The 14465-nt window shown below is 39.6% G+C and overlaps 1 protein-coding gene across 1 annotated transcript; it reads left to right on the top strand.

Moving 5' to 3' along the window:
• The first annotated feature begins 1125 nt into the window (after window positions 1-1125).
• Window positions 1126-7411, top strand: LOC135464889 (neuronal acetylcholine receptor subunit alpha-6-like). Its single transcript, XM_064742458.1, has 4 exons — window positions 1126-1152; window positions 3451-3569; window positions 3841-4367; window positions 6225-7411. Exons 1-4 carry the CDS (start codon window positions 1126-1128, stop codon window positions 6704-6706), a joined length of 1155 nt encoding a protein of 384 aa, XP_064598528.1. The 3' UTR covers window positions 6707-7411.
• The last annotated feature ends 7054 nt before the right edge of the window (window positions 7412-14465 follow it).

The following is a 14465-nucleotide window of genomic DNA, read 5'->3' as shown; positions in this document are numbered from 1 at the left end:
CCGAGCTCACCGGTACTTCTTTACCCTAATTCCTCAACCTTTTCGCATATGAAAGAGCAACTTTCAGTGCCATTTACGCATGTTTTAAATTTGATTATGGAGAAAATTACATTGGCTCGGTTTGGTTTTTCAGGGGTTAAAAAAAAAGTATAATTTTATCAGTCTTCACAGAAAAATCCCGCCAGAATTTGCTTGAACGAACACCTTGCAAACACGCCAAAAGGCTGAAGAATTACAGTATTTTATTTATTTCCTTGTTGTTTGTACACCTTTCTCAAAATTTTATGACTTCATACGATGAGTTTGAGTTGTGTTAACGAAGCCAGTGGGCCCGGGAAAACCACATACCTTTGTTAAGTTACTGACGAGCTTTTCCACGGGTGATATATATACTTACATGACAGACAGTGGTCTTCGTCAACGAATGTTATGCTGCACAAACAGACCCACTTCATCGGCCGTTCGTTATAGACACGGCTCTTGTAATGCAAAATACCGCTTGTCAGGGCGAATTTTGTTTTAAAAAACCCCCACAAGACTAACACGCGAATTTCACGCCGTTTATGGTCATTTAACACACGCACTCTCCAAGAAAAAAATGGAAAATATCTAATAATCTAAAATTTAGCCGAAAGTCTGCTGCCTAAGTTATGCTAGAATGTGTTTTATGACTTCAGTAGATTGTTCTGTTAAATAAAACCCACGTACTGTATTAACTCAACATAAAGAATGTATTAGGCTAACAGGAATTTGTGCTGAACATGACATTGTATTATGATATAATAACAGAATGCATTCTTAGAAAGTTACTGGCCGCCCTTGTATAAGTGAAATATTCTTGCGTGCGGCGTAAAACGCCAATGAAATAAATAAATACATATAAAGTGATTGGTGTCAGACTGGGCCACTGGTTACTAATATCGTGTCTGAAGGTGTCTCACTGTGTGTTGACAAAACCGAAATTTTGTTTTTCTTAGAACACATCCATATCGCCAGAGTTATTTTCCCGTTATACACCATCCCAGTAGAATAATCGGATTTCCTGTTAATAGTCACTCACTCCTCCAACATGCAACTGTTACATCGGTCAGTTACTTTGTGTTACAGGATATCACCACACAGACCATGAAAGTCACGGCCTGGTGTACAGCGGTAAGTCACGGTCAAGGGTTTTGTGGTCAGTCACGGTCTCGTGTATAGCGGTAAGTCACGGCTTGGTGTATAGCGGTAAGTCACGGCCTGGTGTATCGCGGAAAGTCACGGTGTATTGTGGTAAGTCACGGCCTCGTGTATTGTGGTAAGTCACGGCCTGGGGTATTGTGGTCAGTCACGGTCTGGTGTACCGCGGTAAGTCACGGTCAAGGGTATTGTGGTCAGTCACGGTCTCGTGTATAGCGGTAAGTCACGGCTTGGTGTATAGCTGTAAGTCACGGCCTGGTGTATCGCGGAAAGTCACGGTGTATTGTGGTAAGTCACGGCCTCGTGAATCGTGGTATGTCACGGCCTGGGGTATTGTGGTAAGTAACGGCCTGGTGTATTGTGGTAAGTCACGGCCTGGTATATTGTGGAAAATAATCGCCCGGTGTGCTGTGGTAAGTCAAGGCCGGGTGTATTATGGTAAGTCACGGCCTAATGTATTGTAGTAAGTCACGGCTTGGTGTATTGCGGTAAGTCACGGCTTAATGCATTGTGGTAAGTCACGGCCTCGTGTATTGTGGTAAGTCACGACCTGGGGTATTGTGATAAGTCACGGCCTCGTGTATTGTGGTAAGTCACGGCCTGGTGTATTGTGGTAAGTCACGGCCTAGTGTATTGTGGTAAGTCACGGCCTGGTGTATTGCGGTAAGTCACGGCTTAAGGCATTGTGGTAAGTCACGGCATCGTGTATTGTGGTAAGTCACGGCCTGGGGTATTGTGATAAGTCACAGCCTGGTGTATTGTGGTAAGTCACGGCCTAGTGTATTGCGGTAAATCACCGCCTAATGCATTGCGGTAAGTCACGGCCTGGTGTATTGTGGTAAGTCACGGCCTGGTGTATTTGTTGCCCTTCCTATGGTCTGGCGCAATGTAGGGCTGTAACACAGACGAGACGAGACAAATTATTTAGATGGCACAGAACTTTTAATTGAAGATGGCGGACAGTCAATCTCAATACAACGTATACAGTGATATCACATCATAATTCCGGACAGAGTATTTCCCCCTGAATTAGAATGCCATTGAGAATTGTCTCCCCTGAATCGCTACAATCACAAGCGGGTTTATGTACACCCTTTCGAACATTGACTGAATTAAGTCACTTTGTTACATACGTAACTACACTGAGCTCTTAGGGTTACTTGTATCATGAATACAAATGCATCAAAGCTATGAACTCTGCCATACTAGTGTAGCATTATATCTCAGACTAATTCTAACAAGGATTTAACGCTCTTGGGCTTGTAACAACAAGCGAACATGTACTTTTAGAGTTATGAACTATTCTTCCAAAAATATCTTCAAAGCTAATCGCCAGATCAGCTAGGAACTACAACACAACAAGAACTAAATGGCGTGTTACCGAGGGGCAGGTGGCTTCTGAATCTTACCTGTAACACAGACGAGACGAGACAAATGATTTACATGTCATAGAACTTTTAATTGAAGATGGCGGACAACCGATCTCATCCTCCCGATCAACCAATCAGAACGATCGTTTCGCTCAGTGTCAACGCACATGTTGGGGATTCCCCTCCTGTGTAACGCCTAAGAGTTATGTCCCTTAGAACAACATTGCTAGTTACCTACGATCACTGCATACTGTGGTAAGTCACGGCCTGGTGTATTGTGGTAAGTCACGGCCTGGTAAGTCACGGCCTGGTGTATTGTGGTAAGTCACGGCCTGGCGTATTGCGATAAGTCACGGCCTAAGTCACGGCCCCCACGACACTAGGATGGATGCATATTTTGTTTATCCGTCCATTTCAAACAATATGATATTTAACATTAAAACAACGCACCAATGCCATCGCTGCGAGTTCAAGGCTGGCTTCCTCTCCGGCCGTATGTAACAATGACTCCAAGCGAACTACAGTGCTGACCGCTGTCGTAAAGTGAAATAGGCCAACTCTTGAGTACGGGGGATAAACAAATCAAATAAATAAATAAACTGAAAAATCATGTGCTTCGAAGGGAATATATCCTAATATAAACTTTTTATTGAAGGAATTTCAAGGTTTCCCTGGAAAGTTCTCCACTATTTACATCGATTGTGACTGCGTAGTTTATGTTGGACAAATTGAGTTCGTAAACAATACACATTTACCTTTAAATCTGTTAACTGTCATTGAGAGAGCTATACCCATTTTTCACCCAAAAGGGGGTGAAAAGTCTTCCTGTGTTTCACCTTTCTTCTTTTATGCTCAAATATTTCACCAGCTCAGTGATTCTCACAACTCCTGACCTTTACAGAAATGGAAAGACGAGTTGTTGGTTTGGGATAAAATCCAATATGGTGGCTCGGGCAAGTTCTACGTCCATGCTGAAGACGAATTCGACGTGTGGACCCCATATATCATTGTCATGAACACGTGAGTACCGTTAGCATAATAATACCATTGAAATACGTGTAAATTCGCATTTCGTTGGGTAGGGCCTATTAGTAAGGAACTTTTTCCGGCTACATGTCTGCTGTAATACTGACCTAACCTGTGTAGTATATTGTGTATTCTTGCCCTTAGTGTCTAACATTACTTCCTGACGCCAGTGACCTTGACATTGTTCAAGATTTTCTGTGCTAAAGTTGCTAAGCGACAACGTACCCCTGCATTAAAGGGGTACGCTTCTCACTTGGGTTTTCAGGATTGGTGATTTTGTGAAACTAGGAAACGCCGATTTTCCGATGGTGGTAAAATCATCAGGCGAAGTTACCATGGAAACGGGAGTGTCTCTCTCAACGCACTGTGACGCGGACATCACGTACTATCCGTTCGACACGCAGTCATGTGACATCGTCATCGGAACAGTTGTTTACACTCAATCTCAGGTCAACATGACGATAGAGGAGATTCTTACCGAGAATTACCGAGAGAATGGAGAGTGGGAGCTGGTTAATCTTGCGGGATCTCGTCACGAGATCACGCTGGACGAGGAAACCGAGACGTTGTTGACATTGACCTTGACCTTGAAACGTTTACGTCCCTTTTTCCTGATCAATCTCGTTGTACCTCTGATGTTGCTCAGCGCCCTCAATGTGGTGGTGTTCGCACTTCCGGTGGAATCAGGGGAGAGAATTAGTCTATCGATCACAACTTTACTCACGTATGCCGTGTTCCTTTCGGTCATCGGGGACTCTCTGCCCAACACATCGAGGAGCTCACCAATTGTCGGTAAGCCTGGACAGCTTGACAACAGACCTTTCCGAACTGTCGATCAAAGACACGCAGTTGACCGATCATAAGTAACATTGTTGCAAATATATCAACCGATGTTCCACACATTGGTTACAAATGTTCAATCTCTGTAACGTCATGACGTACAATATATCTTAGATCTGTTTCATTCTTCCCAGCTTAGCTCTCAAAAATACAAATTTGTAGACTACCGTACTCTTCCATTACTAACCTGGAACTCAGTCCTTCCCCGTGTGCTGTCCTCAGCAAGCCAAGTTGTACGCTACAAAAATGTGTAATCCTTCAGTTATTCTTACCATTAGGCTACCGTTAACACAGATGTATCTGTGACATCGGTGGCAAGCCAAATTTCGCTAACCGCCATTTTGAGTCTGCCGCACTCGGCATCGTTCGGAAAAAGATAAACCCGTCGACTGATTTGATTGAAACCAATGAGATGTACACCATCTTAAGGGCAATTGACAAATTGTTAGGGAGTATTACCTTTAATTTGTGTGTTGATAATGAAGAGAAATGATATATGATCAATTATATTGTGACAAAAGATGGTCTGAAGTTTGGGAAGCGCAGCCTAGTCTACCCTAGCAACCGAGTCACGTGATTTGAAAATGGCAGCTTGCGAACTTCTGAAAAAATAAATGAAAGTATTTTTACGTATAGTTTTCAGTTGTCTGTATGGTGAACTTTACTTCATATTTAAGCTTTCTTTTACTTTAATGTGTAAGCTAAGCTGGGAACATGGCTAACCGATCTCAGAACTAGACATACAGTTGCTTTCACCGAGAATTGAATGAAAAGTAACGTTGTCACGACAAGGCGTGGTGGGACATCTGATGTGTTGGATCCACCCAAGTCATACTGTATCACGTAATCTGTCAAAGAATGTTAGGCAACTATTACTGATTATTAACTATAACATGGGCGTTTGAAAACGTTTCCCAAAAAATTATTTAGAGTAGACGAACTATGGCGAAAACTGAAGGGTTTGTGACCTTGAGAAGTTTCCAAAGGGAAGGGGTGTCATTTGTGCTTCTGGAACACAGTGAAATAAGAGAAAATTAATGTTTTTACCTTTAACAACAAAAAGAGTTCAAACTCGAAACTCCTTTACCGTCATTAATTTGAAGAATCTAGGTTAGGTGTTTGTCTGGCTTGTTTGTTAGTCAGCCGATCCACTGATCCAGGTTAAAAGATCCAGGTTATAACATTGGCATGAGAAAGTAGGTCACCTGTCAATCAAAGTCAGATAAATCAAAACAAAGCACCACCAAACGAGAGACCAAAGAAAAAAGCGGAAACACCAACACAGACAAGCAAAACAAACAAGCCAGACAAACACCATACAAAGTTATCCCCCTTGAACCCCTTTGGCATCAATGTGAAGGAGGAAAGGATTCCCCTTGGACCCCTTCGAGGAGGGGGAAACGATGTCAACTTTCGATGGAACTTCCTTTTTGTCTTTCTTTTTTTCTCTCTTTTGATTGGTCAATCTGTGGCTGGTGTTTGTCTGGCTTGTTTGTTTTGCTTGTCTGTGTTGGTGTTTCTGACGCATTTGCCTTAATACAACGTTTTTAGGTATAAGTTGTTCCAAATTTTAACTCATAATTGTCTGGGTACATTCTCAGTAATGATAAATGAGAGGCCAAAAGAAGTCCAAAAGTATCGTTACCTACTTGAAGATGTCAAAGTCTAACACCTCGGCCTAACCAGATTTTTTCGTAGAATCGAGGTCTACCGTCTAGAACGGAGGTAAATGAGTAGGTACCGGTACTACTTCTCAGGTTTAATTATTCATTCTTGTTTTTTGTGAACGCTGTTTATTTTTCATTACAGGAGTGTACGTCCTGAGTACATTTGTACTGAGCGTTCTGGCAGTCTGCCTCAGTGTTCTGCTTCTAAACCTCCATGGTCGCCAGGGGGAAACGGTTCCGGTGTGCCTGCAAAGGGCGTTCAGATGTAGGCTCTGCGCATGTCTGACATCTGGATATCGAGGCTGGAACGGAAAAGAGAACGCCAATGACCCACGTGGCGATTGTAGCTATAGAAAAACCGGACCTGCACCAGAGGTTGTTTCTGTAGAAAAAACGGAGGTTGTGAACGGTGAGGAATTTCCCATCGAAGTTCACAAAGGATCTAGGAGAATAGAAAGAGGAATGGTAGGCGTCGATGTGAAGAAGACGGCCCCCGGAAAACTTGAACCTGACGTTGATTGGCACACCGTTGCCCGAGCTCTCGACAGAATCTTCTTCTGGTCCTTTCTGACCGTCTGTATGTTGGTCTGTCTGGTCGTTACCACACTGTGGGTCTCCCACTGAGCATTGATCATTTGAACAGACTTTGTTAATGAGTGCTCTGCAACTGACCGCTTTAGTTGCAAATGTACTATCCATTGTGCCTAAGACAGCACTTACCTCATCGACTCAAAGGGAGATCGACTCATTTCTACGATTTTTCTCGTCACGCAACTTTTCTTAAACCACACAGCCCTTTAATGATTGTCTATATCAGCTTTAAGTAACTCTAAAATGAGAAACCTTGTGGACATTGCTGTTGTCAAACGTGATATTACGTGAGTTCAGTTTTTTTCTGACAGTTCACTGAGGGCATGACTGAGTAACGTGCGTGCTGTTATAAAAAAAGACATAAAAAACAAAAACAAAAGACAAAAACAAAACATATGCTTCCGTCCACTAAATCTATTTCATTGTTTTTAACGCCCGACTCAAGAATGTTCATTCATAGGATTTATTTGAGTGGTGATTTACACGATTCTAGAGAATATTACACTTATACAACTGCGGCCAGTATTAAACAGAACCCGATGGAAACCCACGACCTCTCGCAGGCTGCAAGCAGATCCTCCTATACTTACCACTGGAGAGGAAGCCAGCATAAGCATTGACTCCTGACAACCACATTGGTGACAGGTTCCCGGGTACACTAACCTCCTCCGCCACTTCACGCAAAAGATGGCGTTAAGGTTTACATGTGGTTCAAATCCGGAGTACCTTGGGTGAACCACCGACCTTAGACAAGTTACCGATGAACTTTTCCACGTGTGTCGTACAAACTTGCTCAACATTCTGGTGGAAGAAAACAACATTCTGGTGGAAGAAAAATCCTACCTGCCTTTACAGCACAGCGGTCCAATTCCTTAGTTCTCTCGCCACTCATTTAAAGTTGTCAAAGAAACAACTATGGTGTACAACTTGTACTATTAGTCCTGAACTTAAGATTTGTACTTGAACGCTAATTGTCATTCATAAATTTCTAAGATGGTTCTGAGTATACTGATGATGAAAATTCCTCAGGCAAGTCACCATTTTAGCAAAGGCAACTGTTCCGATATTAAGATTAAGTCTGACTGAAGTCTAAGACTGATTCGTGATCTTGGGGCCAGAACATAACTGGCAGCAATACCAGAATCAGCGGCCACAATATCAGAAATAACTGGCAGCAATACCAGAATCAGCGGCCACAATATCAGAAATAAGTGGCAGCGATACCGGAAATAGGAGGAAACAAGATCAGAGATAAGTGGTGACAATATCAGGAATAAGTGGTGACAATATCAGGAATAAGTGGCAGCGATATAGGAAATAGGAGGAAACAAGATCAGAGATAAGTGGTGACAATATCAGGAATAAGTGGTGACAATATCAGAAATAAGTGGTGACAATATCAAAAATAAGTGACAGCGATATCGGAAATAGGAGGAAACAATATCAGAAGTATGTGGCAACAATACTGGAAACAAGTGACAACAATATCAGAAATAAAGAGGCAACAGAATCAGACATATTGCAACTGGATTTCTACTTTATTTCATAGAGACCCGACATCCGTGAATCCCAATCAAACCTTTGTGGGTCCACAGCTTATCACCTGACAGCATTGTGATGGATAAATACAGAACGGAACACACACTGGGGGAGGCGAAATGCACGAGAAAGGTCCGAACAAATCACACTCGCGTCGGTTTGTCCGTTACATTTTTCAACAAATGGATTATATCTAAAAATTACTTAATAGGAAAACGTCCAATACAGTTCGATACGTATAGAGGGGTTGCAAGAAACATTACAAACATGTCGGAACAACAGCATGTCGGTCATACTGGAGTCGTGCTACCATGGCTTGGTACAGCCATGGTATTCCAATATGACTGCCAGAAGTACGTCATGCAACCCCTCTACTGGGGTGTGCCTTAACACACAGTTTCCATTACGGAACTTCGTAAAATGCTGTGCACTTTCGATCGGGTTCATGGTTTTCATCACAACGGAAATTCCTTTATTTTCCCCCCTGTTCACTTAACGGAACTTCCGTCTGATTACGATAATTCTGCTTAATCTTGGGTCACAACCTTTTCACCATGGACCATTCGCCAACGGTAGCAACGTGATTTGTTCTCTTGGGAAATGGAATATAGTCTCGTAAAACCTCATACGATCCCCGATGTTTCAAGGCGTCCTTTGAACAGTGACCTTTCTGATGTCATTTGCGGACGAATCTAATTTGTCAACAATCACATTTAATCATTAAAAAGGAAAGAAAAAAACCCCAAAAAACCCCTGAATGTTCAAGGAGATCGTCAAATGCATTCTGTTTAAAAGAAGTCACCTTTTTCTACTGTTTCATTCCAAGAAATAAGCAAAAAAAAAAAACGCTTTCGGTACTAGTAAAACACCAAGTAACGCGAGATTACATGTACTCGAAATTTTACGAGACTACACACTTGGCCACCAGAAGAAAGGAAAAACAAAGGGAATTGACAAAGACAAAATAAAATCAATATTAGATATAACAGCCGTTTAGACATGGAAATCTTGGGTATATCGTAATAATGCTAATTAGGTATCAACTCGTCAAATACTGCGACAATCCGCATTTTGATAGAAAAAAGCGTGAGTGCATACTTAAGTATAAACCACACATGAAACAAACGAAAAAGTTTCTATATAATAAATTGTACCAACATTTAGGCCCTACATAAATAAACAATGCCGCTGATTTGTTTCTGTGGGCACTTCTACACGTATCATTATTTAAACACAAGTCCTTAAAGAGAAGAAATCGTAAAACCGATAGATATAATCCACAAGATGCAATTAATGCTGGGAAAAAGAGGTGCAATTTTTGCAACTCTCGTCACGTTGAATCGATTCATTTTCAATCAAAAATCCAATGGGGAATCTCAGAACAACTTCCGGTCACGTGTTCTATGTACGGTAACAGGCAGCTTCCCCTTAAACTATAGTTATAGTTACCATTACAGATGTCATCGAAGTGGGTCGACAAAGAAGTGATACAATTATATGAAATATTACAGCAAAACAAGTGGGTAAACCCACACAGTCTGTCAGCGATCACTATTTTTTGCTACAGCATTTCAAACAATCGCATATAGATCACAGACTCCGTAATTAGGTACGTCTTCGCATTTTTATCCCAACTTCATATCTCTTGCGCCCTAAAACTGCAGAACATTATATATATATATATATATATATATATATATATATATATAAAGTGGGCACTAAATCTTTTGATTGATAATACACAGGTCAACAAACAGTCCACGTAAAGTGTGGTGTACATGTGCATTGTAAATAAACTATACAAGGTATGTGTGTGTGTGTGTGTTTGTGTGTGTGTGTACATATATGTACACACACACACACACACACACACACACATATTCAGACGCGAACACAAACACTAATCAACTCACTCACGATTTTTCACGACATAATTTAATATATATATATATATATTAAACATTTCTTCTTATGTGGGATTATCCTGTACAAGATCAACGAATTACACAGATTAACTATCACAAAACTCTCAATGAGGCGATATTAATCAAAGTGTCAACATAAATTAATTATGAGTGATCAATATACATTGCCATCAAGAGACAGTCAAATAAACCTACAACTGATATTGATAAACTTCCAATACATGTTATTTACATCAGTGCGCTCTATCCTGTTCTTCTGCAATTATCGCGGGAACATTTTTGCTGAAAATGTAAAATTCTACCATGTGGCAGGGCGATCAATAACAACTATGTGCAAACGCCTAAACGGAACATTGAGCAAAAAAATCACAAATGCGAAAAACAAAAAAATGATAAAATAAAAAAAAATTATGACCAAAAGTACTAAAAAGAAGATTATGCAAACTATAGGGATTCCAATAATGTACAGATAATGGTTTTAGAACCGTTCAGAGGTAGAAAGAAACGCATGCTTTTCTCCAGCCTTTGGAGCGAATATTGTTGGTAGAGCTATAAATATTTATACCTCCCTACATGCAGGTGTAGAAGGTAAGCCGTCTGGAGAAATGAAGGTACAAAGCGGTATAAAGGTCAAGGGTACAGCTCATCTCGAACCTCGACAAACTTCGACTTTGTATAGACTGTCATGTGAAAACGCTGCCATGCCGTCCAATCACAGTCATATCTGGTCTAAAGCATTCATTTCGTCTTGCATGAATTTTACGACCTATTTCCGACAATAACGTAAACATCACAGGTTTGAGTGGTACTTCGATTGATAGAAGCAACAGCATTTTTATTATGAACAAGAGTTGTTTGAACAAGATGAAGAAGGGGAAAAGGTATCTTGGGGAGTAAAAGCAATTTGCGCAGAAAAATCACAATCCGAATAGGTAGGCCTATGATTCATTGTGGTAAATATCTAAAAATGGAAAAAAAAACAAACAAAAAACCCCACAAAAAGACAAAAAACTAACTAAAACAAAGCCTTAATTGCATTTTCTTGAATATCGTCTGTACACCCTGTTACCTTTTACACCTTCATTCCAAGAGATTCCAAGATGTTGCCATGGAGATAATAAATATGCATCACATAACCATCACTGATGTTGTACTACAAAACACGCACAACAACGACCACATGTGACCTATGTAAAAACACTAGGGTAAATATGTCATAAATCTATACCAAAGAAAAACGTCAACACAAATACTATGTAGTAAAAAAAATACTAGAGCACAAACTGAATATAGGCCTACACTTAGACCACTTGATGGTGTTCTAACGATTGGCTAAAACAATAAAGTAGATGCTGCTAACGTAATGTACATTTTTTTAAATTACAGTGTCTTTACGGCGCTGATGTAATTACTTCACACTACTGGATTTCTTTTTCCAAACTTCAGAAACAAAACAGGTCTTAAACTGTAAATATTTTCAACTTTCATCACTTTGACTTTGTGTTTATATTCTTGAAGTTACCAGCTTACTCTTCAAACCCACATCATCGCAGACAAAAAAAGAAATTCAGGAGACTACCCATGTAGGACATATTGCAGAGTCCCAGCTAACAAACATGATGTCGTCTTACATCAAGGATATACAAGCAAGTTCAAATGGCTTTCGAATCACTCAATCTTTCACAATTTAACATTCCACTTTGTATTTTAATGAGGTAATTTATGAGCAAAAAAGAATGCACTACACCATAAAGGTTTGTTTAAAATTTACCGTGACTTTAAAACATGTTTATTTATTTATTTGATTGGCGTTTTACGCCGTACTCGAGAATATTTCACCTATGCGACAGCTGCCAGTGATATGGTGGACGAAAACTCACGACCATTCGCAGCAGAACATTTTTGAAGCCACTGGTACAGCTTCTATGATGCATCGAGATTTGCTTGCAGTCCAAGTCAAACTTTCCTTATGAGCTTTTCTAATGACCTGGTTAAATTTTTCATTATCCAATTTTCTGCTGGTACAGATCTCTTATTACTGAGGTTTCCTATCAACCGTGGCCAGGTTTGCTGTCTTTGTCAGATCTTTTGTTATGACATTTGTTTTAGTCTAGTTCAGTTCAGATCTTTCATTATGAGACTTGTTTGCAGTTACAGTTACACGTTTAGTTATAAAGTCAGTCAGATATTTAATCGTAACATATTTTTGCAGTCCTAATCAGTCCTATCCTGCACAAAAACTTTTCGGGATAAAAACAATTTTCAGAACTAACATGGGTTTTGCATATTTTCTACACTTGTGTCCATTAAGATGTTAAATCTCTTGCTCTATTTATTATTCTCCTAAAAACAGACCCATTTCAAATGTTAAGCTTTCCTCCATCAAATATATCCAACAATTCCCACTATAATCAAATCTTTTAACATTTGAGACAATTGACATATCCCTTCTTTTTGCAACTTTACACATCAAATCTTTCATGCTGAAACCTCCTAAATCAAATTCTTCAGGATCATCCTTTCCAAATTAAATCTTTTACGCTCAAATCTTCAGAATCAAATCTTTCAGGCTCAAACTTTTAATCTGAATCCTTGAACTGCAATCTTTCCAAATCAAATTTTTAGAATCAAATCTTGCAAATCAATTCTCTTAGGCTCAAATATTTCAGATTTTCAAATCAAATCCTTGAGGCTTATACCTTTCCAAATCAAATTTTCAGAATCAAACCCCCAAATCAAATCTTTCAGGTTCAAACCTTCGAATCAGACCTTTCATTTCTAATCCTTCATGCTCAACCCTTCTTATCAGCCCTTCACCCCTTTCAAAATCAAATCTTTCAGGCTCCAACCTTCCAAATCAAATGTTTCAAGCTCTACCCTTCCAAAAATCCCTCAGGCTCCAACCTTCCAAATCAAATGTTTCAAGCTCCACCCAAATGTTTCAAGCTCTACCCTTCCAAAAATCCTTCAGGTTCTAACCTTCCAAATCAAATGTTTCAAGCTCTACCCTTCCAAAAAACCTTCAGGCTCCAACCTTCCAAATCAAATCTTTTAATTCCAGATCTAGGATAATGAATCCAGGAAAATGATGTTCTGTACCCAACCATACAACTATTTATATATACTTCCTTACACAAACACAATTGTTATCTTAAAAATCTAACCACGTCTCAGATAAATTACACTCTTGGATGAGACAATAAAATTGACACAAAGTTCCTCTATGATTCTTACTTCTCTGCTTCCAATATTTCTTCAATATTATCCTTTTTACCCATAAATATTTTCTTCCTGATATTAAAAACAATGTTACCATTTAACAAACCCGTACACAGGAGCTTATTTCCTGGTGACTATAACCACAAATGATCTGGCACCATTAATAAATAAGCACATCTTTATTAATTCGCTTTGCCTTTTTCATGAAAATCTTAATAGGAGAGTTTCCAGTTCAAACTCTTTTATTACTGAAGGTAAAAGAAGTCCTACTGTATCAGGTTACCTGTCAAAAATTTTAAGGCAAGTATTGCGAGATCACATTTACTCTCACACAGGCATGTGAAAAAAGCTTTGCAAAAAGTTTATTTATAGTAGACAAATGTTGTAGACTATTAAAGCGTTGAATGTTCGTGAACTTCAGGAGTTTCTAAAGAAAAGAGGGGTCATTTTTGACTCTGGAACACAGTAAGACAAGTGATTGCTAAATTAATGTCAACAAAGGTAGTTCATGAGTCACATGATACGTAAGGACAGTTTTTACCTTCAACAAAAAAGGAGTTCGAACTTGAAACTCAACTATCATGCTTCCCTAAATGACATAAATGGTAACAAAATGTGATAAAATACCAGTAAGGCATACGAGAAATCGTCTCCCAGTTCATACATGGTTACAGTAACACAGTTACCTCCCTTTGTGCTTGCTGAACATTTCACCAGCTGTGAGGCTTTCAACTAGCCTAAATCAATTTACGATGCATGTAACAAGCTGACACGCCAAATTTTTGTAAAAGTGTAACCTTGACGTGAATCAATGACATGACACAAAGGGAGGCCACTCTGTAGCCAAAACATCATAACTCCCAAGATCTTGAGTGAGTGTGAAATCACCAGTCCATCTATCACAGCAGTAAAGCTAGTCCTTGTCTGGTATGTCCTAAGAGATTTATGATTTACAATTTCTCTTCCAGATCCATCCATCTTTGCACTCTCAGCCATTTTGTTATTCACATATTTACATTAACGCAAACCTGGTGGTACCAAAATGTTCAATTCTTTTCATTTTTAAGTTGATCTTCTCATTAATAATTGAAAGCGGCAGTAGGAAAGTC

The sequence above is a fragment of the Liolophura sinensis genome, chromosome 4 (genome assembly GCF_032854445.1).
Source record: "Liolophura sinensis isolate JHLJ2023 chromosome 4, CUHK_Ljap_v2, whole genome shotgun sequence".
NCBI lineage: Eukaryota > Metazoa > Mollusca > Polyplacophora > Chitonida > Chitonidae > Liolophura > Liolophura sinensis.
The sequence above is the reverse complement of the archived record's forward strand: the minus strand, read 5'-3'. Positions and strand labels throughout refer to the sequence as shown.